At 40.5% G+C, this 24,733-nt stretch overlaps 2 protein-coding genes across 7 annotated transcripts in view; both read left to right on the top strand.

Moving 5' to 3' along the window:
- The window catches only part of LOC111601546 (dorsal-ventral patterning tolloid-like protein 1), a 55,297-nt gene that overhangs the window by 24,290 nt on the left and 6,274 nt on the right, over nucleotides 1-24,733 (top strand). For 3 of the 5 annotated variants that reach the window (XR_002751561.2, XM_023318182.2, XM_023318186.2), the window contains exons 1-5: nucleotides 22,954-23,070; nucleotides 23,536-23,713; nucleotides 23,790-23,816; nucleotides 23,883-24,091; nucleotides 24,149-24,362. Coding sequence is in view for 4 of the 5 variants with exons in the window: in XM_023318182.2 (XP_023173950.1) it covers nucleotides 23,016-23,070; nucleotides 23,536-23,713; nucleotides 23,790-23,816; nucleotides 23,883-24,091; nucleotides 24,149-24,362 (683 nt within the window). In the remaining variant the exon portion in view is untranslated. Of the gene's footprint in view, nucleotides 1-265; nucleotides 1,214-17,382; nucleotides 17,410-22,953; nucleotides 23,071-23,535; nucleotides 23,714-23,789; nucleotides 23,817-23,882; nucleotides 24,092-24,148; nucleotides 24,363-24,733 lie in introns of those variants that run through there. The other 2 variants (XM_023318183.2, XM_023318184.2) reach the window with 2 other exon arrangements.
- LOC111601547 lies at nucleotides 3,356-11,309 on the top strand. 2 transcript variants are annotated; one of them, XM_023318188.2, is made up of 3 exons: nucleotides 3,356-3,549; nucleotides 3,687-3,781; nucleotides 10,662-11,309. In XM_023318188.2, exon 3 carries the CDS (start codon nucleotides 10,761-10,763, stop codon nucleotides 10,869-10,871), a length of 111 nt encoding a protein of 36 aa, XP_023173956.1. In that variant the 5' UTR covers nucleotides 3,356-3,549; nucleotides 3,687-3,781; nucleotides 10,662-10,760; the 3' UTR covers nucleotides 10,872-11,309. The 2 variants fall into 2 exon arrangements, with proteins under 2 accessions (XP_023173956.1, XP_030078832.1); XM_030222972.1 differs by having other exon boundaries at nucleotides 3,356-3,781.

Raw genomic sequence — 24,733 nt, 5'->3', positions numbered from 1 at the left:
GAGCCGAGGAACTCCCCTCTAAATAGCAAGAGAATCGATTATCTAAAGCCAAACAGATTCAGGCTGTTTCTGGACCAAGCCCATAAAACTTCCATCAATGTAATTTGGGTATTGGTCAATTTATATATATATATATATATATATGTGTGTGTGTGCATATCATTTGTTTGCATTGGACTCGTTTTCTCGGCCCGGGGTTAAAGGACTCTGTTTTATTTGTGACATCTTTTTAACATATTATGTTTTCTGCTTTTTCCATTTTCAGGGCACAACATGGCCTCAGCACAGATACGACATTTCTATAACACACCAACAACAACAACAACAAACAAATCTCCTTCTTCCACAACAAGCCAACTCTTACAACAACACCAGCAACAACAACAACAACAACAAGAGCAACACACGGTCAACAACAGCAGCAAACGGAAGCAATTTGAAAGCGAAACGTTTGTGTGTCACACAGCAACACAAAGTGAATTGGAAGCAGCGACAACAACAACAACAACCGCAACATGGCAGGTTTTTGCAGCAGCAACACTCGGGGCAGCCACAGCCCCAGCGCCAGCAGCAGCAGCATCATCAGATGATGTACAAACGAGCGGATGTAAGAAAGGTGCGTCAAATTGGTTATGGACAATATATGAGATCGCTATCAGCAGCAGCCGTAGCAGAAGCAACAACAACAACAACAGGAACAACAGAATGTTACAGCATGTTGGCCAGGAGTCTGAGCAACAGCAGTCGCATCAGCAATATCCTGTTCCATGTTCATATGGTGCTAATGGCAATGACGGCCGCGACGATATTGGCGCTGGCGGTACGGGATGGCAACGCATGGCTGTTGCAGGTGTGGCTGCCACTGCTGCTGTTGGGCATTCTATACAGGCTGCCCCCGACAACAACAGAAATACACGAGCTGCAACAGCGACAGCCAACAAATACAAGCCAGCAATACAATCACGCTTATCTTCCAAAAACAAACTCGGCCAAGGTCAAGACTCTACAACAGCAACACAGACAGCAGGCACAGCAACAACAACAACAACAACAACAACAAAACAACGAAAACTCTATCAACACTGCACAAACAATGTCGCTGCCATTGCCCAGGGCTCACGGACTGTCAAATTCTTTATGGATATGCAAAAATTTGCACGCACTGTATTTCCGCTTGTCATTGTCTTCAACTTGCTACCTTTGTTCTATGCAGGTGAGTCCCGAGGCCTGTTCACTTAATTAGGCTAACAAACTTTACACATTTGCTCTTTGGCCAATAACAACAACTTACACTACACTAATTAAGGCCAAATTTGGTGTTTACCGCAGCTCTTTGTTCTTGGCAAACGTCCTTTGAGTGCCAATCAAGTGAAGTGTTATTGCGTTAGGGCGACCAAAATGCCGCTTGAATAAATAAATAAATATACGAATAAATGATAGCATACTTTTAAGCGCTGCCTAAATACATTTCACAATATTTGCAAATTGACCCCACACACTGAAACAATAGTGACCTGGAGCTCATTATTTATATCGACATGGTGAAAAAAAAAATAAATGAAACGAAACGAAATAACACAAAAAAGGTCACGAATTTAATGACCAACCAAAGCAGACCTTGCCCCAGGACTTGCGTCAACTTTTTAACATCTTTTTTTGCCCTGCGTTGAGGCTGCTCATTTTTCAAAAATAAAAATCAAATAAGTTCGTTTAGCACATGCCCTGTAATCATGCTCAAAAACTAAAACTAACTTGTCTAAGCTCAGAAGGGTAAAAACTGGCTTATGAGCTGTATACCTCTAGCCCTACTCTGCGATAAATTAAGTCTGATTTTCGTGTATTATATTTGGATATTTATGTAATTAATAAAACTAATACTAAGAATAATAATAATAATAATAATAATAAAAATGAAAATAATAATAATAATAATAATGATAATTATAATAATGAAAATAATAATAATAATAATAATAATAATAATAATAATGAAAATAATAATAATAATAATAATAATAAAAATAATAATAATAATAATAATAATGATAACAAAAATAATAATTATGCTAATATATATATATATATTCACACCTATCAATAATATATTATATATATATATATTTATCGGTTCTTGTTCATGCTGCAACCCAATCGACTCGTTTTTTCACTTGTGTACAGATAATTAAAGACAACTTTATTATAAAGTTTGGGTCACACAGACAATAGGCTGGGACCTTTTTTTTCTGTTTTGGCAATTTGCTTGCCGGCCTTTGTTGTTGTTGTTGGCGTGCGGCAAACTTATTAATTAAACGCGAACATAATTATTTAAGACAATGTAGCAGGGTAAACAGCTGCTTAAGAAAATTCAATTTGCGATCCTCAGCTCACATTAGCGGCTTGGCGCGCTGTGGGTGACGCTTAACAATTGCCTAATGTACCAAAGCCAAAAGAAGAACAAAAAAAAGCATCAATATAAAGGCAAACAAAAGGAAATCAATGACAATTCCTTAAATGTCCCTTATTATTATCGCTAGCCGCATTCGAGCAGCGATTTAAGTAAATTCTGGCGTCTGCCTGGCTTGCGGCTGGCTGGCTGGCTCGTTACTGTCTTATCAGTTGAGCCAGTTACGGCCGCTCTCTTAAAGCTCACGCCTGCGCAGTGCGAATGGCCGCCTTATCACGTCCGGCGTTTATCAGCGTCCATAGAAATTGTTTATTGGGTAATGCAGCCATTGTTTGGCGCGCAGAAACTGCTGACTATACGTGTATTGGCAGCATAATGGATTTTCTCTAATTTGCCAGATAATGAAAGCAAAACTTAACATTGAACATCTATGCAATGCAGTAGAGCTGTGCCGTGTCAAGTGGCAACTTGTCGACTTACTAAGACAGAGCAGACGAAACAAACGAAATAAGCACTTGCTGAGCAATCGTAACGCAAATACAAAATAAACAGCTTACAGATTCTGTCTAAGAAAGCTAAAGCGCAAGCCAAACAGAAGCTGTAAGCAGCGCAAGTGTGTGCGGAAGGAAGAAGTCAAGTCCCTAAAGCGAATATGCTGGGCGAAAAAAAAGTAATAAAAGAATCATAAATTCAATTTGATTCAAGATTTATTGAATGTGAGTTGCGTTCATGCGATTGTCGAACAGCAGCCAAGCAGGCAAAGTTATGGCAAAAGCTTTCGCTTACTCAGTCCTCGGTCCTCTGTCCTCAGTCCTTGCTAGCACACAGACACACACACCCACACATACATATATAAATCATCAACTTTCATGCTCTCTCTTGCGCGCTCGGCTCTCAGATTGCTTTATATGGCGTTGCCAGTGCACGAATCAACTCAGTCGATGACAGTCGGCCAGGCACGCAAGTCGCTTCAGCCCACGCTTCAGGAGCAGCAACAGCAGCAGCAGTACTAACAGCAGCAGCGCTAACAGCCAGAGTCATCTGACAAGTCGTGTCGTGTGACAAGCTTCAGCAGCAGCTTAACTGTTACTTTTGATACGTGTTTCGGAAGAGTCGCTTCAACTAAGAAGAGATTGCTTAAAGTCGTGCGTCGCTATTTTTAAACGCTTCCGTGTCTTTTTATGTTGCAGATTTAAATCTAATTTTCTTACGCATTTTCTTTTGTGTGCACTTTTCGCGTTCTTTTTGTCAACTGCCTTTAACGCGCGCTAACGACCATAAGATTGAGAAGAAGAGCTTAAACCATACAATAAACTGATACAGGACATCGTGTATTTGCCAAGGACTTGCGCAAATAAAGCGTAAATATATTTAAATGTAAATTGAAAAGTATTTAAAATAAGAATGGGTCTATTCTGTGCACATTTGAGATACGAGGGGTGGAGTTAAGATGAGAACTTGAAATGAGCTAAAGCAACTAAAGAGAGATTGCAAAGTTCTGTGATAGATCATTAAAAAGGGATTTTACTTAACATTTATATTGTTATCTATTTAATGAACACATTTAATCATATGCACACACAATCTGAAGGGCGCTTCAAATGGAACTAATTCCGTCTGCCATTCGATTCGATGTCCGACTCAATGCTTAAAATGCATAAATGATTGCACTTGAAGAATACTTATATTAGTTGTTTCAGTCAGATTTATCCATTGTTGTCACTGATTTCCATTTGTTTGTCCTTCTCACAATGGAAACGCACACATGCGAGCGAGCGATTGCGAAGTAGCTTGGATGGGCTGAGGACAATTGTTATGGGACTTGTAAAGTGGACAAAGCTAACGCAATGTGAATTGTAAAATTGTTTTACAGCTGGCGCAGCACTGGTGTCCAGTCAGACGGTAATTGACTCTTATCTAATTGCAAATGCCTGTCAGCGACGGCTGACTGCTGCTGACAGGCGACTAGCAGCAGTTTTGATAACGGTTCTTAAACAACTAATTAATATGCTTGAGCAACAACAAGAGACAGACACCGATTTGGGCATAGGGTGCCGCCAGTTGGAGATCAGGATACGAGGCGTGGGTCCCCACCAGAGCAATTTGCCAATCGTTGCAAAGATTGAAACGTGCCAACTGTGCAAAAAGTCAATCAATAGCCTATCGTTGGTTGTTTTGCGTTTGAGCTTGGCGCCGTTTGTATAGTCGGCCAGGTGATAAGCAAACATCATATCAAAGTGATAACCTCAACCCTTTGGCCTGAGCAGAGAGACTTCCAACTGCTGCCAGCTTTTGCTTATTTTGCCAACTTCTGGGTGCCACCTTCACCTGCCGCTTGCTGGTTGTGCAGCTAATGGAGAGATAAAAGTTGCTACGTGTGGTAAATGTTAAAAAGAACAGGCTGAGTGACGACGACTATAAATGATGCCTGACTCTGAGGCCTGTCTGAGGGTCTTACGCATAAATTATTTATTCATTTGCTGTCGCAGGGTTTTTGTGTGCATCGTTAAAATTGCTTTTTGGCCAGGAAATCCCGCCTCCAGCGCTCTTCAGCTGCCAACCTCGGCTATCGTTGACGAACTATACACATATATTTCATAATAAGCTGCACTCGTTTAACTTTTATGCAGACTCATGAAACTCTTTCTTGCCACGCCCACATGCACAAGCGCGCCTTTGGTCATATGCCTGGCCGTATTTAGCGAATTTCTTGCTTCATAAAAAGCAAAGAAGTATGCTAAGCATTGGGCGTTTGGCCGCCTGGAGGGTGTGGCCGTGGCAAAGTTTCCGCTTGGTTTTTTTGTGTGATTATTTCCGGCGCGCTGCGCTTTTTCATTACTATTTGCTGGCGAAGGAAAGAAAAGGAAATTATTTTAATTTTGCCTATTGGCATTGGGCGCACGTTGCGTATGCGTAACTTGTGAAACCACCAACCCGAAATTAATTAGCCTTTGCAGCTCATGAGTAAAAACGTTTTTGTTTTTATATATTTTCCTTTTCTGCACGGTCCCTCGGTCCTATTGTGGTTCTTCCTGCTCTTTGCCAGTGCAAATTTCCGGCCAGTTGGCCCAGTTGAAACACTTGCTGGCGCTGTCATGTGATATGAAAAATATAGAAAAATATTGCAACTTTTTCATTACATCAACTTGATGCCTGTCAGGCAAGAAACTTTTTAGCCAACAAAGTTTAGCAGCCAGCGCACAGCATGCCACTGGCTGTGCCACTGTCACTTTCAGTTTCAGCTGATGGGCGGCTGGACACTCCCACTACTCTAAATTATATTTCGCTTGTAGACGGCGTTAATGAGTTCTCTGATTAAAACGTAATAGGCCCCTGTACCCACTTCAGCTTCCGATGTGCTCTCACAATTTTAAGAATTTGCTAAGTGACTGCCAGCAGGATGCTGAGACTCCTAATTAAAGTGCACACAATTTGTTAAATGTGAGTAGCTCAAATAACGGCGTAATTGAAAACAGGTTAAAGGCCAAACGGCAAACATTAAGTATACGTCAAGCTAAACAGCATGTTATGTAAATGAAGGGAAAACAATCGGAGAATTTAAAGAATTTTGAATAAAACATTTATTATTTCGCATATTTCTCGGCTGTGTCATACCTCACAATTGAAATTTATCTGTCTGTATTGTCGACATCAAAACATATCAGACTCTGATTTATAATATTAAAATTCAGCATATTTTGGAATTGCTTACATATTTATTAGCGAATGCCGTTGCCTCTATATTTAGTATTCAGGCAACCCAATCAATTAGCCCATAAGATGCCTCAGCCACCTTTACTTACCTGCAGCAGTTCAATCAATTGCAGAGCACAACGTGCCGAACAGTATGGCAAATAAGTTTGTTTCGCAATTGGCAAAAATTGAAGCCATGTTGCGTCGATATCAATGAAAGACGTTAATGTGTCTGGTCCAAAAAGTTTCTGGCCACATTAAATATTAATAGTGTAAGCATAGCATTATGGCAGTAATAACGTGTCAATCAAGTGGATGAGCTTCGATTTATATTAATTTCATTTAACTTGCATTAAATAAATAAATTTACCCCAAAGCTATCATTGATACCAATCAGTAGTCAGGCCAAATTGATTTTAAATTTAATCATGCATATGTAACAGCAAGTGACTTACAGTTCATTTGCATTTCAATATTTTTGCAAATTAAATCTGTCAAATGAAATATGCACAGCTATACCCTATACAAATTAAATAAACGGTATCACAGACTCTACATAACTTACAGATATATTAAGTCGAATCTCACACAGATTCTAAATTCTTATTTAAAATTAACTTTTGCCTTGGCTCAGATAAATTTTGACTAGAAATCAATTATAGCAATATGCTATAGGCCCAATAGAGGGATATATATACTCTGTCTTGCTGTCCAGGAAGATGCATAAATGGCACAATTACCTTATAAGTAACGTTGCCTATTTATCTTGCTGACTGAGAAGTTATTAAAGTAAAGTATTAATCTTAATTGGGCTCTTTTCAAACAGCAAGGAAACAATAATATTAAGAGTGATGTACAGGGTATGCCCTAGTCGAGCAGCATCCCAGCATGTCACTTGCTTCGATGACAACCAATTGTGCGACTGAAAGCGAGCAGTCAGTAGTGTCTGATACTTAAGTGAGAATGTCATTTAGCCGAGAATTTCATCAATCTTCGTTGGGCGCCCGCATTGGCTTACAAAGCGGCCAGGACATTCTCGTTGTCCTGGCATACAGCGATATCTTTTGAAACATAAAAAAATGCCTTTGTGTCACATTTGCGTAATCTTTAAAGCATCCGCATAAAGCTAACATGAATGCGAAGCATGCAACAGGACAGGACAATGCTGTTGGCAAGTGGAGGTAGTGTAGGACAAGGAACACCGTGGCCTTTGCGCCGCAGTCTCCTTCTCTCCCTCTCTCTCTTTGCATTCCTCTCTTTGTCGCTCTTCAACATTAAACGGCAGACGTGCGCTTAAAACCTAAGACAAAAGATTTTTGCCGAGATCTAGCTTAAGTGTAGTCAGTTGCGGAAATACTTATGGTTGGCACGGGCACAACCACACCCACACACACACGCACACACACACAGTGACTTGCAGGAACACACACCAACACGTACACCTGTGTTTTAAAAATCACAAATGCTCGCTGACTGCCTACAGCTGGCAGTTCTGCTTTAGTCCTGACTAAACAAGTGCAATTATTTTAATGCACTTTTGACTTTTGACATTGCAAGACAACAGCTGCTGCTGCAGCGACTACAACAACAACAAGAACAACAACACAGAGGACAATCTTGAAGCACTTCAAAGCATTTATGGCGGCCATTGCTAGTCTACAGTCGCTGAGCCGCCCATTGGGCACTGCACTTGGCGGCACTGCCTCAAGGTCGGCTACCGCTGAACTTGCCCCAAAAGCTGTGCCTCTTTAATATGCCAGCAATTAAGCGGCATTCACAATGCGCCAATGCAATTTTCTCTAGCTTGATTCTGGTTTTTGCTTACTTAAAGTCCTTTTTCCACAAAATGGAATTCATGTTGGCTTGAAAAATTCGCTAACGTCACCCGCAGCTGATGATGTCGATGGCTACGCACCATCAGACATTGCCTGGGCCTCAATATTCCGGACTCCGGCTCCATTTGCGGCGACTTGCCCCACACGCATTCAGCCAGCATAAACAAATTTCTGCAAATGTTCGCATAAAACTTACGAAATTGCAAAATGTATTTTTTGTTTTGCTCACTCGGGAATCGGAGAAACGTGGTGTGTATTGTTTTATTTATTATTATTATTTTTTCGTTTTTTTTCCTTGTGTCTAGTGGGTGACGCGCTGTCACTTGGGCGTTGTCTGGCCGCCATGTCCTATTGTGGCGCGCTGCCTTCAAAGCCAGCTGCTGCTGCTGCTGTTGTTATTGTTGCCAAGGAAGGCGCTAATTTAATTAAGATCCGTAGGGAAACCGACAGGCGATATGTGTCAGCAAAATGTGCTGTAAGTCTTTGAAGTGCCCTCCACTCTGCCCCAGATATTCGACTATTTCGGCACAAAAACAAAGTATGAATCACTTTTAGGTTTATTATCGCTTGTCATTAAATGCCAGCAACAACAACAGAAACTTCCAATACGTTACGTATACGCACTGCCTGCCTGTCGTTCTATTTAGCATTTTGTATTTTCCCCTACACGTACACGTCTGTCTCTGTGCCTGTCTCGCTGCTTGTTTAACCAGTGTAAGCTGCAAATAAGCTGATAAATTGACTTATTGCAAAATAATCGACTCTGGCAAACACTCTGGCCGCCTGTCCTTGCCCGTTTTATGACATATTTGGCTTTATGACGTAGTAGAATTTGAAATTTTTCGGGCCACAGCGCGCGAACTGACAGTGGAGCATAAATTATGTCCTGCTACACTTACCACGCCGCAGGGCGCATTTAGTTGAGGCAGTTGCTGCCGTTTCATTAATATTAATTGACCAATTCAAAAGGGAGAACAAAAAAATAACAAAAAACGAACAGGATTAAAATATACCTGGTTTATTTAGAATATTTCACAAAAAGGAGCCCAAAACAACAAATTTTTTTGGGGCTGGGCAAACACATTAATAAGGTTGGGCATTAAACCAGAGTCCAGCAAAGGGAAATAAAATAACGCAAAAATATGTTAATAGGAGCGGCTGCCGCGTCGGAGGTTCAGTCCGAAGGCTCGCAAATTGCTTAATCAAATCTTGAATAAGTTAGATTTGTATGCATACGAATGTATATGAAAGCAGTCCATAATATTACACATGTAACTAGTCTGAAAGATTTGCTAAATGTCGCTTGAAATTGAAATACGAAATTTTTCCAAGGGCTGTCAGGAGAGTTGGCCAGCTGCCGCTGCGCCAATAGCCCTGTCCAAATATTCAATTGAAAACATTGTCTTCCTTTATATATATATTTTATGATTTTTCTCCCTCATTTTTATTCTTCGTCGACACTCAGCAGCTGTGGCCATTCAGCGCTGCTGCTGCATTAGTTTTTATACTCACCTTTGGAGGGCGAGCGAGCGTTGCTCGCTGTGAAAAACTTTTCTCTTTCGCTTTTCGATTATTTGTATTGCAGTTGTCTCTGTTGTTGTGCTTGAGTCTTTTCCCATTGCCCAAATGTCAGCGTCATTTTCATTTGAGTCGAGCACTTGAAGCTGAGCACACATAGGGCATAGAATTATTGATATGGCTATTTATATATGTTTATGTTCTATCTTTTTTTCAAATAAATTTTGCTGGGAAGTTAACAAACACTTGTTTTCCTAGGTATTCTTTTAAAGTTCTGAGAACGATTGAATGCTTGTGGATTCATAATCGAATTATTTCTGCACATTTCAACTAGTTTCCTTTTTCTACTCACAATATCCTTTTAACATAGTTTTTTAATAGAGTTAGTCAAGCTTTGCTTTGCGATAATTGAATTTTCCTGCTGTGTGCACTCTGTCCACTCAGCGGGAAATTAAGCGAACGACTTTGTGTCAATTATCGAAAGGGTTGGTTGCGCAGCATCCGTTTATGTATGTTGTCGTCAAAGGCGCTATTGTTCGCAGAGCAGCATCAGCTACTGGACAGGTAAATTGACACTTGCTATTGGCCTCCCGTCGACAGAAAGTGCAACACTCAACAATGTTGGCGCTCCACTGAGCGAATGCCAAAAACAAACGAAAATTGGGACAGAGACATTAATAGACGCCTTGGGTCAGTCGAGGAACTCACTATTATTGGTTGTGATTTTTGGCAAATTTCCACTTGTGCGCCCCCTGATAAAGTGCTGGGACCAAAAGCACACACACACACACACATATATACACACGCGCGCGCGCAGGCTGTGAAATTTGTATCTGCACAATGCGAACGGCGACGTATGACAAGTTTTGGGCTGTCCACAAGCTGTCACGGCGCACACTGTTAGGACTGGGAGTCCGGGCAACCGGAACCTCAGCAGAGGCATTTTATGCACAGTCAAGCGACTGATAGGCAGCCCTCGGAATTTATGGTACGCAATTTGTTTTGGTCCGCCCGCAGCCATGTGAGCACATATATCAATGCCATCAAAGGGCATGAGCCGGGATGTTATGACAAGTAATTGGGCATTGGGAAAGCTCTTGGGTAAATCCCCACGGATGATCTCAACTGTGCACAGACTAGAAAAAAAGGCATAAAGGGAAAAGGGAAAGGCTAGCACAGAGAAATATAAAAAATCCCTGTATCTTACACAGCAATTAAAAGGAAAATAGACGCGGCTCGTCGTAACACCTAAGCCCAGCACAGCTCTACAGGCTCCTGTCGAGGAAGACGATTGCTACTTAGACGTCCAAATGAGTAACAGCGCTATGGTGGCAGTGGCCATTTGCTGCATCTTGGTGCTCCTGGCGGTGTTCATCGTCATTATCATAGTTGTTGGGCAGCAGTTCGAGGAGCCCAAGTGAGACATGCTCCAGCTGGGACCTGGCAACTTCCCAGATGGATAACAAAGATCGACAAATTGTTAATTGCCATGGCACACACCGATGCCAACCACAACAACAACAACAACACAACAGGATGAAGAGAAGAAGTTGAAGCATTATACCGCCGTCGTCCATCGATGTCCACATTATCCATACGAGTCACATCTAGAATCCAATGTCACCCAACCAGAGGCGAATGGGCTAGAAACAGAGAGCATCGTCAGAGATAGAAGCAGAGCGATAAAGCGATATTAATCGAAGGAGAAGACATCCCAACGTCAGTACCCATTGGCTGTGATGTGAAGTTTTTAGAAAAATAAAAAACAACAAAATTTGGATCATTCCTCATGCCGCAACACATCTATAAGTAGAAGTTTACCTTGTGTGTTTGTTAAATGTTGTTATGATCAAACCAATATAAGCTCTATATACATATTTACATAAATTAAAAAAAAATATATATATATATATATGCATATATATATGTATAGTTATGGGTAACCCAACCGTCGTAACATCGCGATTTTATACAAGTGTTGTTAACAAATTTTTATTGATGTTTTATTGATGTTGCATACAACTAAATACACACAAACACACACACACACTCAAACAGCTGCAGACAGACACACTCACGCACATACACACACACCCACACCAGCCACGAAGGCAAATACGCAAAACATATTAATATTAACGTCTCAATTGACAACTATGCCAAAGTCCAAGCACGCAACATGTGGCCAGGCGCAGCGCGACTTTAAACGCCCCACAAGCGACGACGCTGGAAAAAACGCATGCGAATCGCATGAGAAACTCATGAGACACGCGAGCAGCAAACTATTTAGAAGATGCGAATGCAGCACGGAGGACGAGCACGAGGACAAGGACAAGGACAATAGCAAGCGCAACCAATGAGCTCAAGGGAACTGCTCAAGCCTAGGATACTCGAAATAACGTAGATTGGGAAATAGTAAGAATGTATATGGATTTATAAGCAATCGCACTTAATTATAGCCGCAAATGGAAATTGAATGAGCATGAGAATCAGAAATAAACCTGTTGGCATAGGTCTAGTAAATGATATGCATTTTATATATCAAATAACTTTTGGATAAGTTTTATGTGTGTATTAACTCATATATATATACATATATATAATCATATGTATGTATGTATGTGCATTAAAATATAATTACAAAATATACATATGGTTACCCGTACGTAATTGTTTAACTTTCGATGTATACTAAAGAGTTCTCTATGTGTCTGTGTAAACAGCATCCCGTATACCCGAACATACACAACAAAAAGATAATTCAATTTTAAAGTTATTCAACTAACAACAATAACCAATAAATTCGAAAAAAAAACACATTTTATGCGAAACGTACGCGCGTTGTAACGTTGTAAACCAATATAATATCTATTCAAATAAATTAATCGAATAAATGAAAGCCTCAATTTTATTACGCGCCGAAAGCTGAAATCCGAAATGTCAGCCGCTTTTTCTGTGGCCAACACAACAAAGCCACAAACAAATGGTAAGCACAATTGACCACAATCACAATAGCGAAACAATGTGTTTAGCCAGCTGAGCTCAGTTAATAACTACCTCAGCAGCCCGCTAGCAACTCGCCAGCCCGCAATCTGTGGCAATTGAAAATATTGTCAGGCAAGTTGGTTGCACGGGAAAGCTCAGAGGGAAGTGAAGATTGCAATAAGAAAGAAAAGTCTCGAATAAAAATGCTATTCAATTTGAGCGTTCTTAGATATCTCAGGCATGCAATATACAGGTGTTAGTTGAGCATGTGGCATTTGCAAGCACACACACATGCAAATTGCAACTTGTGTTTGCCTCAGCCCACAGTTTTAGGTATTAGAACGTTATAAATTGCTGTTGCTCAGAAGAGCACCATAAAATGAACTCTAGCTGCTGCAGGGAGACCAAAGCAACTGCTCAGCGACAATAAAGTTTTATTAGTGCAGGTCCTGTCAATGATGTTCGCCCACCTAGTTGATTAAAACGGAAACGTTGAACGTTGCTTGGCTGCTGCATTAAGCTGTAGCAGCCCTGTGGGGATAGGCACAGTGCTCCAATTCTTAAGCTGACCTAAAATAGAATACATACAAAGAAGGCAAGCTAAATAATCACTATGAGACACCTAGCTTCGATGATATCATGAAATTCATTAGTTTTGAGTTAGTGGCTTGAGCTTCCAATATACTTGAGTAAGCGAACCTTAAGCCTCCTGCTGTGCTCAAGAGCTTCCTTAACAACATCGTGTATTATCTGTCATATTAACTACATTAAAAAGTGTGTTTGAAAATAATTTCTGTGCAGCCTGTCTTTAGCCCTGTCGTAAACATTCAGCTCACTTCTTACTTATTCATGTCACATATAAATTCAAGGACAGGCTCCTCCCTACACAATGGGCAAAATTAAGTAGAAATTAAAATTGTTTACTTCAATGATTGATATTTCAAAGAACTGCCAATTTGCTGTGCCCTGAGGTCGTGCGTTGAAGATGTTGACAGCGAGTTGATTAAGAAAGCTAGCGAATGACGCAAGAGATTAAGGATATATATGTGACCCGATGAGCCCCATTTATAAAGGCAGCTCTGATAGAAAGATGAAATTGATATGACTTTTTTGAGTCGGATAGCACAGAACACAAATAGATACAGAAAACTGAGTTCCTGAATGAAATTTTGAAATATATTTTGAGGTTTTCAAGCTTAATCGTTGCTATTCTCTTACTATTTGAGGGTATTTGGAGTGCTTTAACTCGTAACTTAGATCCTGTTCCATGGATCTGAAGTCAATTGAGTTGAGTTGTTGGACCGAGGCGCCTGTGTCCGTTAGATTTCCGTCTGAAAGCATCAAGTAATCATAAAGTGATGGAAATTCAATTTACACAATATTAAATATGGCAAGTGGGCAAGTTCAGGTCTGCAGGACGAGACGGGAAGGACTGCGACTGTTAAGGTGGCAATTTGGTACATTTTGTAAGCGAAATTGAGTCTCTGTATGCGTGTGTGTGGGTGAGTGTGGTTTATTATTATGCAGATTAGGCTTAGGTCGCTTGGTTTACCTTTACAACACTCTGACTTGACATACTAACAGTGGGCGTGGCAGTGTATGCGCATGTGTGAGTGAGTGCGCATAAAAATCTACACACTTTTAGCTCTGTCGTTTCCCGTTACCCGCTTCCCGTCACCTGTAACCACCTGCCTTCACATCAATATATGTAAATTGTGTTTCATTTTGAGTTTTGCCACCGTTTCTACAAAAAGTACTTATATATATGTGTGTGTGTGCTGAAACATTTACACACATATGTATTTATGGGCAGTCGATGCCTTGACTGAAATTCAACCTCACGTCAAATGTCACGTTTTATGAGTATGCGTTTGCATAACAACAATTTGTGCATTTTGCTCTTAACGCACTCAATGCCCTCGACGTGCCCAAGTATTCCAATGCCGTTGTCGAGTTTAGTTAGAATTATGCAAATGGCGAGGTTTTTCAGTTTTGTTTGAGCTCTCACATCAAATCACATATGTAATTGCAAATGTCAGTAGCTTGCAATTAGCTGTCGAGATTTGAGGAGGCCTGCTCCATGCTATGCAGTTATATCGATGGCTTCGGATTGGATTCGCACAGTTCGAGCGAGTGGGGTTAGATGCAAAAGTCAATTACCGAAAGGAAATTGCACAATTAGAAGCTAAAATCGACAACAAACTGCAAAAAGAGGAGTTACCCTAAGAGTTAAATATTCAATTCCCAACGCTCTCCATCGGTCTCTATTTATGTGTTGATGGAAATATTTGCTCACACTTTTAACTTGGCTCATTTGCATGGCCAAATTGAACAATGTTAATTTGCATGCTGCGATAGCGTCAAGCAATGCAGTCACTGATGCGTAAACTGCAGATAGAAAATGTCCAAAGAAATTTAGGCCAGTTGTGGTGGTTGGCCAAAAAATTGCGACATGTCTAATGGACTGAAATTTAATGCAGTTTTGTGTAATGTGCCAAAGCCGAATAGACGCAATTGGCATTATTGACATATAAAAAATGCTGGGCATTAGGCAAAGCTGAAGTCAAAACAACACCAACACCTACACACACACACACAGAAGTGAGCTGTGACTGTGAGCTCTCCAAAGTGCCGCTGAGTCAACTGTCAATTAATCAATTCTGGCTGCCTGGCAAATGTTGCCGTTTTGGCCATCAATTTAATGTGTACACGTTAAGGCACGAGGCTGCAGAGCCAGCGGCTACAAAAGTGCGGCACAGCTGCGAGTGGGCGTGGCGTGTAACACAAATATTTGGATTTTCAAAAAAAAAAACAAAAAAAAAAACAAATATATATAGCACAACGTTATGCCGCGAAAATAATACACAGATTTACGATACTTACACAAGCGCACAGCTGAGAATACATAAGAGAGTATATTTTATTTTTGACATTTGTCTGTTGCCCACCTTGTGGCATAGCTCGTGCATTTTAATGGCTCGCCCGTAGCGCGCATTGTGCCACAAATTTATGGGCATTTATTGAGCATAAGTGTTGGCAATTCGTGGAGCAGCTGCGTGCCGTTCATTATGAAAGCCAATTTTAAATTGGGCGCCGTCGTACAGATAGCATTTTAATAAGCACGCCAACTGCCTCCACATCTAAGCCCACTTGGCAATGATGTCACTCGAAGCTGTAGCTAAAGATGAAGATGTGAGCGGACGTATATATATGTGTGTGTGTGTGTGCGTGTGTGTGTTGTGGTGTGTGTTGAAATGAAGATTTATAAACCTCTCAGCGTGGTTTTGGGCCCTGTACTCAGTTGTTTGTGGGTCCAACGTGTGGGTTCAGCAAACCCATAAATCTTGTGCAGAATCTTATTTAGTTTATTGAATTATCAACGGGATCCTGTCTGTATGTGCAAATATACTTGTGTGCGTGGATGTGACTGTAGTGCCAGGCATAAAACTAAACGAAATATCAAACACGTGCGCCGGCACTTATGTAAATAAGTTCTGCCTCTCGACTGATGAGCGAGGATAAAGGAACAGGCCGGGAGAACTCCTATATTTATAGTTTTATTTGTCTTTCTATTCCACGCTTTGTCTTATCAACATCTCGCGCGTCTCCCTAACTACGACCGTGACTTACGCAGTTACGCTTAATTTTCATGATTCATTTAAATAAATGTGTTGTGTTGACTTCACACACCTTGAATATATTCCCGGCAGCTCTCCATTGAAGTAAAACAATATGCTAATACAATCACGGCCACAACAACTTTTAACTCATCTTAAATGGAAATACAGCTTTTGAAGCATACTTTTCAGAGTCAGCGCGCAGCTCGCAGAAAAAGTTGCCTCAGTTCTGAGTGTTTATTTTGATTTGTTGTTCACGAGAACAAAAGAATGCTATAAATATGTATACAATATGGACAGGTTGACTAAACAACAAGCGAAAGCCTTAAGATAGATTGTAAAATGTTTATTTTATGTTCTATAGAAAATCTGGAAACATATTTACATTATTTTTGTTAGTCTAAAGGTTTATATAAAGGGCAAAGAGTAAATGTATATAAGCAGCAATTATTTATTGTTTTTTATTTATTACAAATCCAAAACTTGAGATTTTGAGATTGGGTGCAGCGCAGCTAAATACTTTAAGCTTTTAGGCTGTTAAAGAAAGCGAATGCTGACAAAGGGAAGCCAGAAAAAAAAGACAAGTTCGTAAAGGAAATTTTCAATGCCTAAAAACTTAACATTGACATGGAAAGCCGCATTGACTGCATTGACAACAGGCCCAAGATTCCATAGAAAAAGGCCACTAGATCAGGGTTACATGGCAGTGTTGGCCACTTGAACGACACCCCAAGCGCTCTGCACTTGGCATCAATCAATAATTGCCCATTGAGAGCAGCAGCTGGAAGAGCAGGCGCTCTAACTGCAGCTAAGCCATGATTGATTAGCAGCGTGCAACATGAAGTGCTTCAGCACACACGAAAGCACACGACCAGAATGCATAATGGCGCCTATTGAGTTGCTGCTGTTGCTCTTGCCGTCGCTGTAACCATATAGCCATTGCGATAGCTCAAGTCATATGTTGCTGCAGTGTCTGGGTTATATTTCTCTCTTTTCAGGGGCCATAGTCAATCGCCTGGGTTGTGTACTCTAAGACGCTCTTTATGTGGGCGCGTGGCTGACAATGATAGATGCTGGGTCTGGGATGCAATTGTATCTGCATTTAATAATGCACACACACACTTACACACACACATACACATACACGCACACCCACAGAAATTGTATCGCTGCTCAATTCGCTTCTCTTCATGGGCTTTTGCAATTACTCAGCCATTGCTCGGAAACTGAAGATTATATATCATCATATTTAAATGAGCTTTCGCCTCTTTGCTATTGGCTTTCTACGCGAAACTTTAATCAGCTTTCATTTACTTTCTCTCTCTTGCAGGTACGTTCCAAGAAGCCATCCAGGAGCGTAAGTAGTTTTTAAAATTGCTTTTATTATTAGCCACTTTTCGATCAAATTGCCTTGAACGAGCTCAAACTTGGATACTTCAAGTGCGCCTCCATAGCCGTTCCAAGTTATTTAGTTTTGCCAGCAACAATTTACTTTATGCATAGGTTTATAACTGAAGTGACTGACAGACGACTAAAGCAAACACAAAAATTGCATAAATATGAATCTGTTCAATACATATTTACGCTAGCTTAGCTGCTGCTGCTGCTGCTTCTGCCCAGCAGTGAGTGGCATTCGGAAGCACTTTAATAAAAATAAAATTCAAATATCAAATCAAAATGAAAATGTAAATGTAAATACCCAACTCACCGACCAATTGAACCGAAGTCCGTTTCTTTCGCTGTTTCCTTTGCCTTAAGGACCGGCTGCGTCGGTCGGCCTGCTCGTTGTGTGAGCTGAAAGTTAATTAGCTTGTCAGTGTTTGAGACACATTAAAGCTGTTGCCAGGAGCCACTGCCATGATTTGTGAGCGTGCGGCACCAATCGATTTGAAACACGAGATATTCATTAGGCGTCATGGGGGCGTATGAGTAATCTCCGGTGCAACCAGCTACATTGAATGCTAATTAATGTGCAACTGATTTTGGTGTAATTCGTGCGGCTTAAACGCTAATTAATAGACGACCATAACATAAGGACTTGAACTAAATTATCTAACTAATGGCTAATGAATTAAACTCAGCTTACCTGTCCCGCTAGTCAACACGAGCCGCTCTTATATAATGTGCCCAATATTAAATGTCAGTGCTTAAGATTGAGATTACGTATGGGGGCAACAACAGTGACAGCAGCTGTGTCAGCTGTGTCTATGGCAACACGATTCTTATCCTTGGCACAGCATCATGTTCGTCTTATCTTGAGGGCTATGCAAAGTGTCGGATCACCTGCTGCTGGCGCTCTGCTGCTCTGCCGCTCGTCTCTTAATCAACGTGTTTTACCGCTATGATTTTATTTTCGGGCTAAATAAACTATTAGGAAAACTCATTTTCATGAAAATCCACTTTAATTGCTGTTGCCGCTGCTGCACGTCAACGGCTGCGGTTGCGCGAACCAACAACAATAACGGGCAGACGGCTGCGGCATCGCAGCGGCCTGGCATTTGCCAAACGGCGTTACTTGTAAATTTAACGCAAATTGTCTGTAACATGAGCTCTTCGTCTGAGGTGTCGTGGGTGCGATGCGGTTTGAAGGGGACTACGCTGCGGGTGGCCCTGTGAGTGCCAACAGCAGTGGCTGCCATTAAATTTGCAAGAAGTGAGTGCCTGTGTCTGTGTGCGTGCTGAAGCAGACATTTTCTGAGCAAAGCTGTAGACAGGCATCACAGTGAAGCAAAGCATTAAAAGTGCCGACAAAAGTGTCACAAGCGATTTGGCCACTTAGGATAAGACCATTAAGCAAATCTGTGATATTTCTTTAAATGAATTGAGTAAAAGATCCAAATTTAAATGATCTATAGTTGATTGAAAACATGCTTGACATTATATATAGTCATTTAAAACAGTTTTGTTAATAGTGCAAAAACTGCTATGCTAGATTTGTGTCGCCCGCCACATACTAATACTCTCGCACTTATCACACCTGTCTTAGTGTGTATACTTGAGGTTATTAGCGTAATGTTTTGTGTCTGTCCAACGGCAACTGAAGGAGTATTGATGTCGACATCATCGCCAGCGTCAAAGTTCCCTGTCTCAAGGCATCCTTGGGGAGCAATTTGTAAAAGACCAAAGCTGCGGCTGCGGCTAAGCCATGCCACCGAGGTGGGCTACACCTGTTCGGTGCGCCATGTGCTCGTGCCGCACTTAACTTTGAATGTGTGTACACACATATATTGGCAGACAACTGGTTTACATGGCAGTTGCGCGGATTATGACTGCCATTTTGCGGTTTTTGATCGTTTTAGTTGCACAATATGTAATTAAAATGTTCATTTAAATGTGGGAGACGCACACCCACACAGACCACAATTATTTGGATCGTTCAGCATTGAAACAAAGTGCTGTAAATTAACATAATGTCTAGGCAGACAAGCGAACAATAAAAACAACAATGGCTGAAACAACACCAACAACAAAAACAACAATAAAATGCAAAAATATTTATGCCAATGCAAATGGCATCTGCATAAAATTTATTGACACTTTACGAGTGCTGCGCATTTTCGTTGTCATGGTTAGCCGCCTGGTGGGAAGTGCGCGTGGGCGTGGGTGTGGGCGTGTGCGTGGGTATGGGCTTAGAGGGCATGCTGAATGCGGCATTGTGCAGGTCTCTTCCGTTTGTCAGATTTCGTTGCGGTTGACATTGTTATGCTCATGGCCACGAGCCATCGGGCGGTAGCTGCTGCTCCACCCTGCCAGGTTCCACGTGGCAATTGCAATAGCATTTATCACAAAATCCTACAAACGTGTCCTGACATCCTTGGCGCTGCCAACCCGATAGCTGCTGCAAATTTTTGTTTTCATTTTAATGAGCAAACTTTGCGCATGTTCGCTATTTATTTGCAGTTTAGCAATCAGCACGCGAACCAGCAGCAAATGCAGATAAAATGCGAGCGAGTGTGTAGCATAAGAATTCATTTTCAATGGTTGCACATCACGAACTGTTGATATAATAAAATAAGTGTAGCACTTACTGTTTGCAACTGTAATGCCAGTTAACACCGCAGTTTATGGCCACACAACATTTAAATTGAATTCGTATGCAGCTCCCGCCCGAATGCTCTATAAAACTTAAATTAATTTTCAAGAGCGCAGAGCTTACTAAATTATTTACATCAGCATCCTTAAACCAATCTCGTTCATATTGTCGTTATAAACTCGCTATAAAACCCCTGCTAGAGTTGCGATATTGTTTCTTCTGATTATAGTAAGCCGTCATCGTCAAATCAGAATTATTTCTTCACAGATTGATGGCTTTTGAGTAGCTGGCCAGCAATGAGTATAGCACGCTCCTGGAAACATAGTTTCTTAAGGAAAGGCTTAAGTCTTTATTGCTTGTTTAAAACTTTGAGATTAAAGCAGATTTAAAGATTTAAGCAGAAATCGATTATCAACGTGCTTTAAGGGAGGTCTAAAGCTCAAAGGCTTCTTTGACAATAATAATAAAATTAATTAAATACAAAATATTAAAATAATACTAATATTATATAATACTATATATTATTACTAAATTAATATAAATATTAATTTAACTAAATATGGTTATAGTAAATAATAGCTAACATTCGCAATAAACATATTTGTAGAATAGTCGTGTAATAAGAAAGTAAGAGTGCTCTAAAGACTTGACTAAAAGATACCCTGAAGCCTGTCTGGAATTTCACAGGTATTCCAAGCATTCTATACTGATTTTATAGGCTTGAGCTGCAGTATGAGCTTTACTATGGACTTTATTAATCAAATGTTCAAAGTGTGATAATCACATTCAATGTATGTATTTGCCGAACCACAAGCTCCTAATATTTGAAATATGTTTTTAGCGAACTTGGGGATGGGAGCAGAGGAGGTATTCCAAATGCAAAGTAAACAAAATATGCTGCAATTTTATGTGGTATTCATGTTAAGTCAATTTATCGATCTTTATCGATAATAATCAATGATCAATCAAAACAAATTTAAGCTCTTACTGTGTATGGTATAGAAAAATATATTAAAACGTTCTAGCTCTCTAGCTTTTATGGCTTATGAAATCGGTGCGTTCATGCTGACAGGCATACGGATAGGTGGATGGGAGGATGGGACGGACATGGCGAGATCGACTCAGCTTGCCATCCTGATCCAAAAAATAAAAAAATATATATCTATATATTATATATATATAACATATAACATATATATATATTGAGGTCTGACACGCTTCCCTGTTCCATACATTTTCACAAATTCATTATATCTTGGATACCTATTTTCAATGAGTTCAGGGTATAAAAAGCTGAATACAAAATTTAAATATTTGCCAGATAGCAGACATCAGACAGCATTAAAATTTACCACACAAGTTTAGTTGGGCATCAAAACAGGGACGCTGCAGCTGCTACCCAAACGAGACCAAAGCCCACAAAACCGAAACCTCAAACATATTTTAAGAGCACTGGCCATTTAATATACATATATAGGAAATTAAATTTAATTAAACCACAGACTCGCCTGGTTCACTTTGAACTCGATTGCTGTAAGTGACACTAAAATCATAATCAAGAGCCAGCTAATATACGAACCAAATGAGTGATAAGCAGCTGTTGTTGATAGTTGGTAGTCCATCTAGTAGATACATTGTATCTGCCTTCTGTATATCACTACACCAATATACACACACACACAAGCTGTGCGAACAGCAGACTTAATGTTTTGGAACTTTACAAAATGTTGTAGTATTTACGATAAACATGTTCGTTATTGATAACATAATCAACGAGTAATACCAAACCAATCTGCAGTTAACAGGAAAATGCACTGATAAGATAACAAAGGGAAAAGTCAAGTTACTCCGCAACAAAGTAAATGGCATTATCAAACGTTTCTGGAACTTTTTTTAGAGCTGCTTAACTTATACAAAATAAACTGATATAAAATTAACTTGTGTGATGTATGAAATTGAACAAAATCAAATTTTAATTACCTTTTATATAATTACCTTTTATATATATATAAAGTCCATACTGTTTGTTTGTATACGGCTATGAGAGCTGTTTGCTTAAAAAACTTATTTAAATGCAAATTTAGATATAATTAAGTGTTGTTCTGAACAGAAATTGCTCATCAAATGGGTTGCTTTTTCAAATACTATTATTGTTGTCAGTCTCGACAGTCGGAGATGGCCGTGTTATGGGATTGTTTTGATTTGTGTCCGCTTATGACATCATACCCCGTTTAAGCGCATTGAACGAGCACAGGGTATGAAAATTGTGCATGAGGATTTGAGTCATCGACTAGAAAGCTAGTTAACTGGGTGGGCAAAGCCGATTAAAATGCACTCAAAGTTATGAGAATGCTGAAGGAACTTTCAGCTAACCTTGAAAACGTCCACGATATGTGGGTGTGCGTTTCGGTGTGCATGTGCGTGTGTATACAGGTGTGTGTTTGCATAGCGTTACCAAAGTGAAACTCACAGAACGGAAAGCTGTTCATATTTTAAAGACAACGTTTTGAAGGCTGTAGGGAAACGTGTTTGCCTTCTGTTCGTAGATAGATTAGTTACAACAGTTGGCTCTTTAGTTGCTAAAAATGTATTATGGGAAAAACATGTTGTGCCCGCACACCTTATCTCAGCTGATGGGCGGACTAACTAAATCAGGGCAGCTGTCATAAACATAGAAGCGATTTTCCATGTTGTACGTCAAGCTGATATATACACATAAGCAGACACACACACACACATACTCGTTGTGGCTCACATGCATATACAAATCATTAACATCATGTATTTGTCTTTCGTCTATACCCACAACCCCCTATTCCTACACCTTATAAAAAAAAAAAAATAAATAAAAAATTACACCTAACTCAGTGGCCGCCACTGCGCACTTGAAGTCGCCTGGCATTGAGGGCGAGGGCGCAGGCGAGCCATGGATGCAGCCGGTTGTGGCATACTTGGAGGCGCCGGTGCGGCCCACAAAATCGCCAAGTAGGTGGCGCCACTAACAAAACTCAGTTTCTCTCGCTCTCTCTTTCTCTCTCTCTCTCTTGATGTGTGTGTGTGTAACGCGCCCGTAGTTAACAGTTACATTTAAATGTCTATCTGTAGTTGAACGTTGACTTAGTTGAAAATGAAACCGCTTTCTAGTTGTAAATACATCAACACATACACAGATACAAGCAAACACACACACACACACACACACGCACACGCACACTGACACACTAGCACACAGCCATGGCTGCTATGCATACAGTTCAACTATTGTTTTACTGCTACGTTTTGTGTATGTGTTTGTATTGTTGTGTGTGTCTATGCCTAACCATTGCAGCGAATTGTAGCAACTTGACTCATCCAATACCAAAAACCGCATGCAAACTTTACTCGTTTGTGCGGAATTCTCTCTCTCTCTCCCTCTCTCTCTCTCTTTTATTTCTCTCTTTCGGTAAACAGAATGTGATCAGACGTTTGTATCGCGCATTGGCGGGCCGCAAAATGGCAGCTTTACAGCGCCGCTGCTCCACAATCATCGCAATCATTCACGCCAATGCCTCTACACATTCCTAGCAGGACCTGGGCAGCGCGTCGAAGTAGTTTTTAAATCCTTTAATTTAAGAGGAAGTCCGCCAGAGTAAGTACCGTGCAGCAGTTGAATCTCATCTCCATTAATTAAATTTATTTTTGCATTTTTATTACTCAAATTACAGCGGTTCGGCCGTCGGTGAATTACCAAGGTGGGTTAATAATGCATTAAGCGGAACTAATGAATATTCAATTTGAGTTTGGCCTACGCTTTACAGTTGTGTTCATGAGTACATGGATATCTACTCGGAGGTGCAATCGTCCGAACCAGCGGAGCTGATCAATTCGCCATTCGGCGGTCGCTATTGTGGTGCTATACCACCGCGTCGTCGCATTTCCATGTACCGCGCCGTTGCCATTTCATTTTTTAGCAACAAGAATGTGTCGACGGACCTGTTCGAGGGCACGTTTAGGTTTATAAATGCATGTAAGTGCAGCGCGAGGTGTCTACTAATTTTCTTAACTTAATCCCTGCCCTTTACAGCGGAATATGAAATTGGCATTCCCATTGCTGGTTCGCCATGTTCCTATACGATAACGCCTAGCATGAGTATCAATAAAACTGGCGCACTCATATCGCCAACCTATCCAGGTGCCTATCCGAAGGATATGTCATGCACATATCAATTTCTTGGTGAATCAAATCAGAGAGTTAGATTAGAGTTTCGTGATTTTGACCTGTTTTTTGGTGGACCACAGTGAGTACCCCTAATGCTGCACAAATTCACATGCAACACACACACTCGCCTACCCACACACACACACACACACACACACACTCAGAACAGTTTCCAGTCAAAAGCAAAGCAAATTCTCAATAATTGGAATTTGTTTTGATCTGCAGCTACCACACACACACACACACACACACACACACACACACACACACACACAGTCACGCACGCTCAGACATAGAATCATATCTGTGAACTATCTAGAAAAATTACTTATTTAAATTCTATGTAAATTCTATTCTATGTACGTTCTATTACAATTTATTCGTCTACAATCAAATTACTGTTTATTATCATCATCAATAACTAAAAAAAACAACAACATGAACAACAAC

Source organism: Drosophila hydei, unplaced genomic scaffold (genome assembly GCF_003285905.1).
Source record: "Drosophila hydei strain 15085-1641.00,03,60 unplaced genomic scaffold, DhydRS2 tig00000063-arrow-pilon, whole genome shotgun sequence".
NCBI classification, from domain to species: domain Eukaryota; kingdom Metazoa; phylum Arthropoda; class Insecta; order Diptera; family Drosophilidae; genus Drosophila; species Drosophila hydei.
This window is presented reverse-complemented; position numbering and strand designations above follow the sequence as displayed.

Excerpts from the sequence above, each read along its gene's own strand:
- LOC111601547 (XM_023318188.2), top strand. The coding sequence starts at position 10,761 with ATGAGTAACAGCGCTATGGTGGCAGTGGCCATTTGCTGCATCTTGGTG.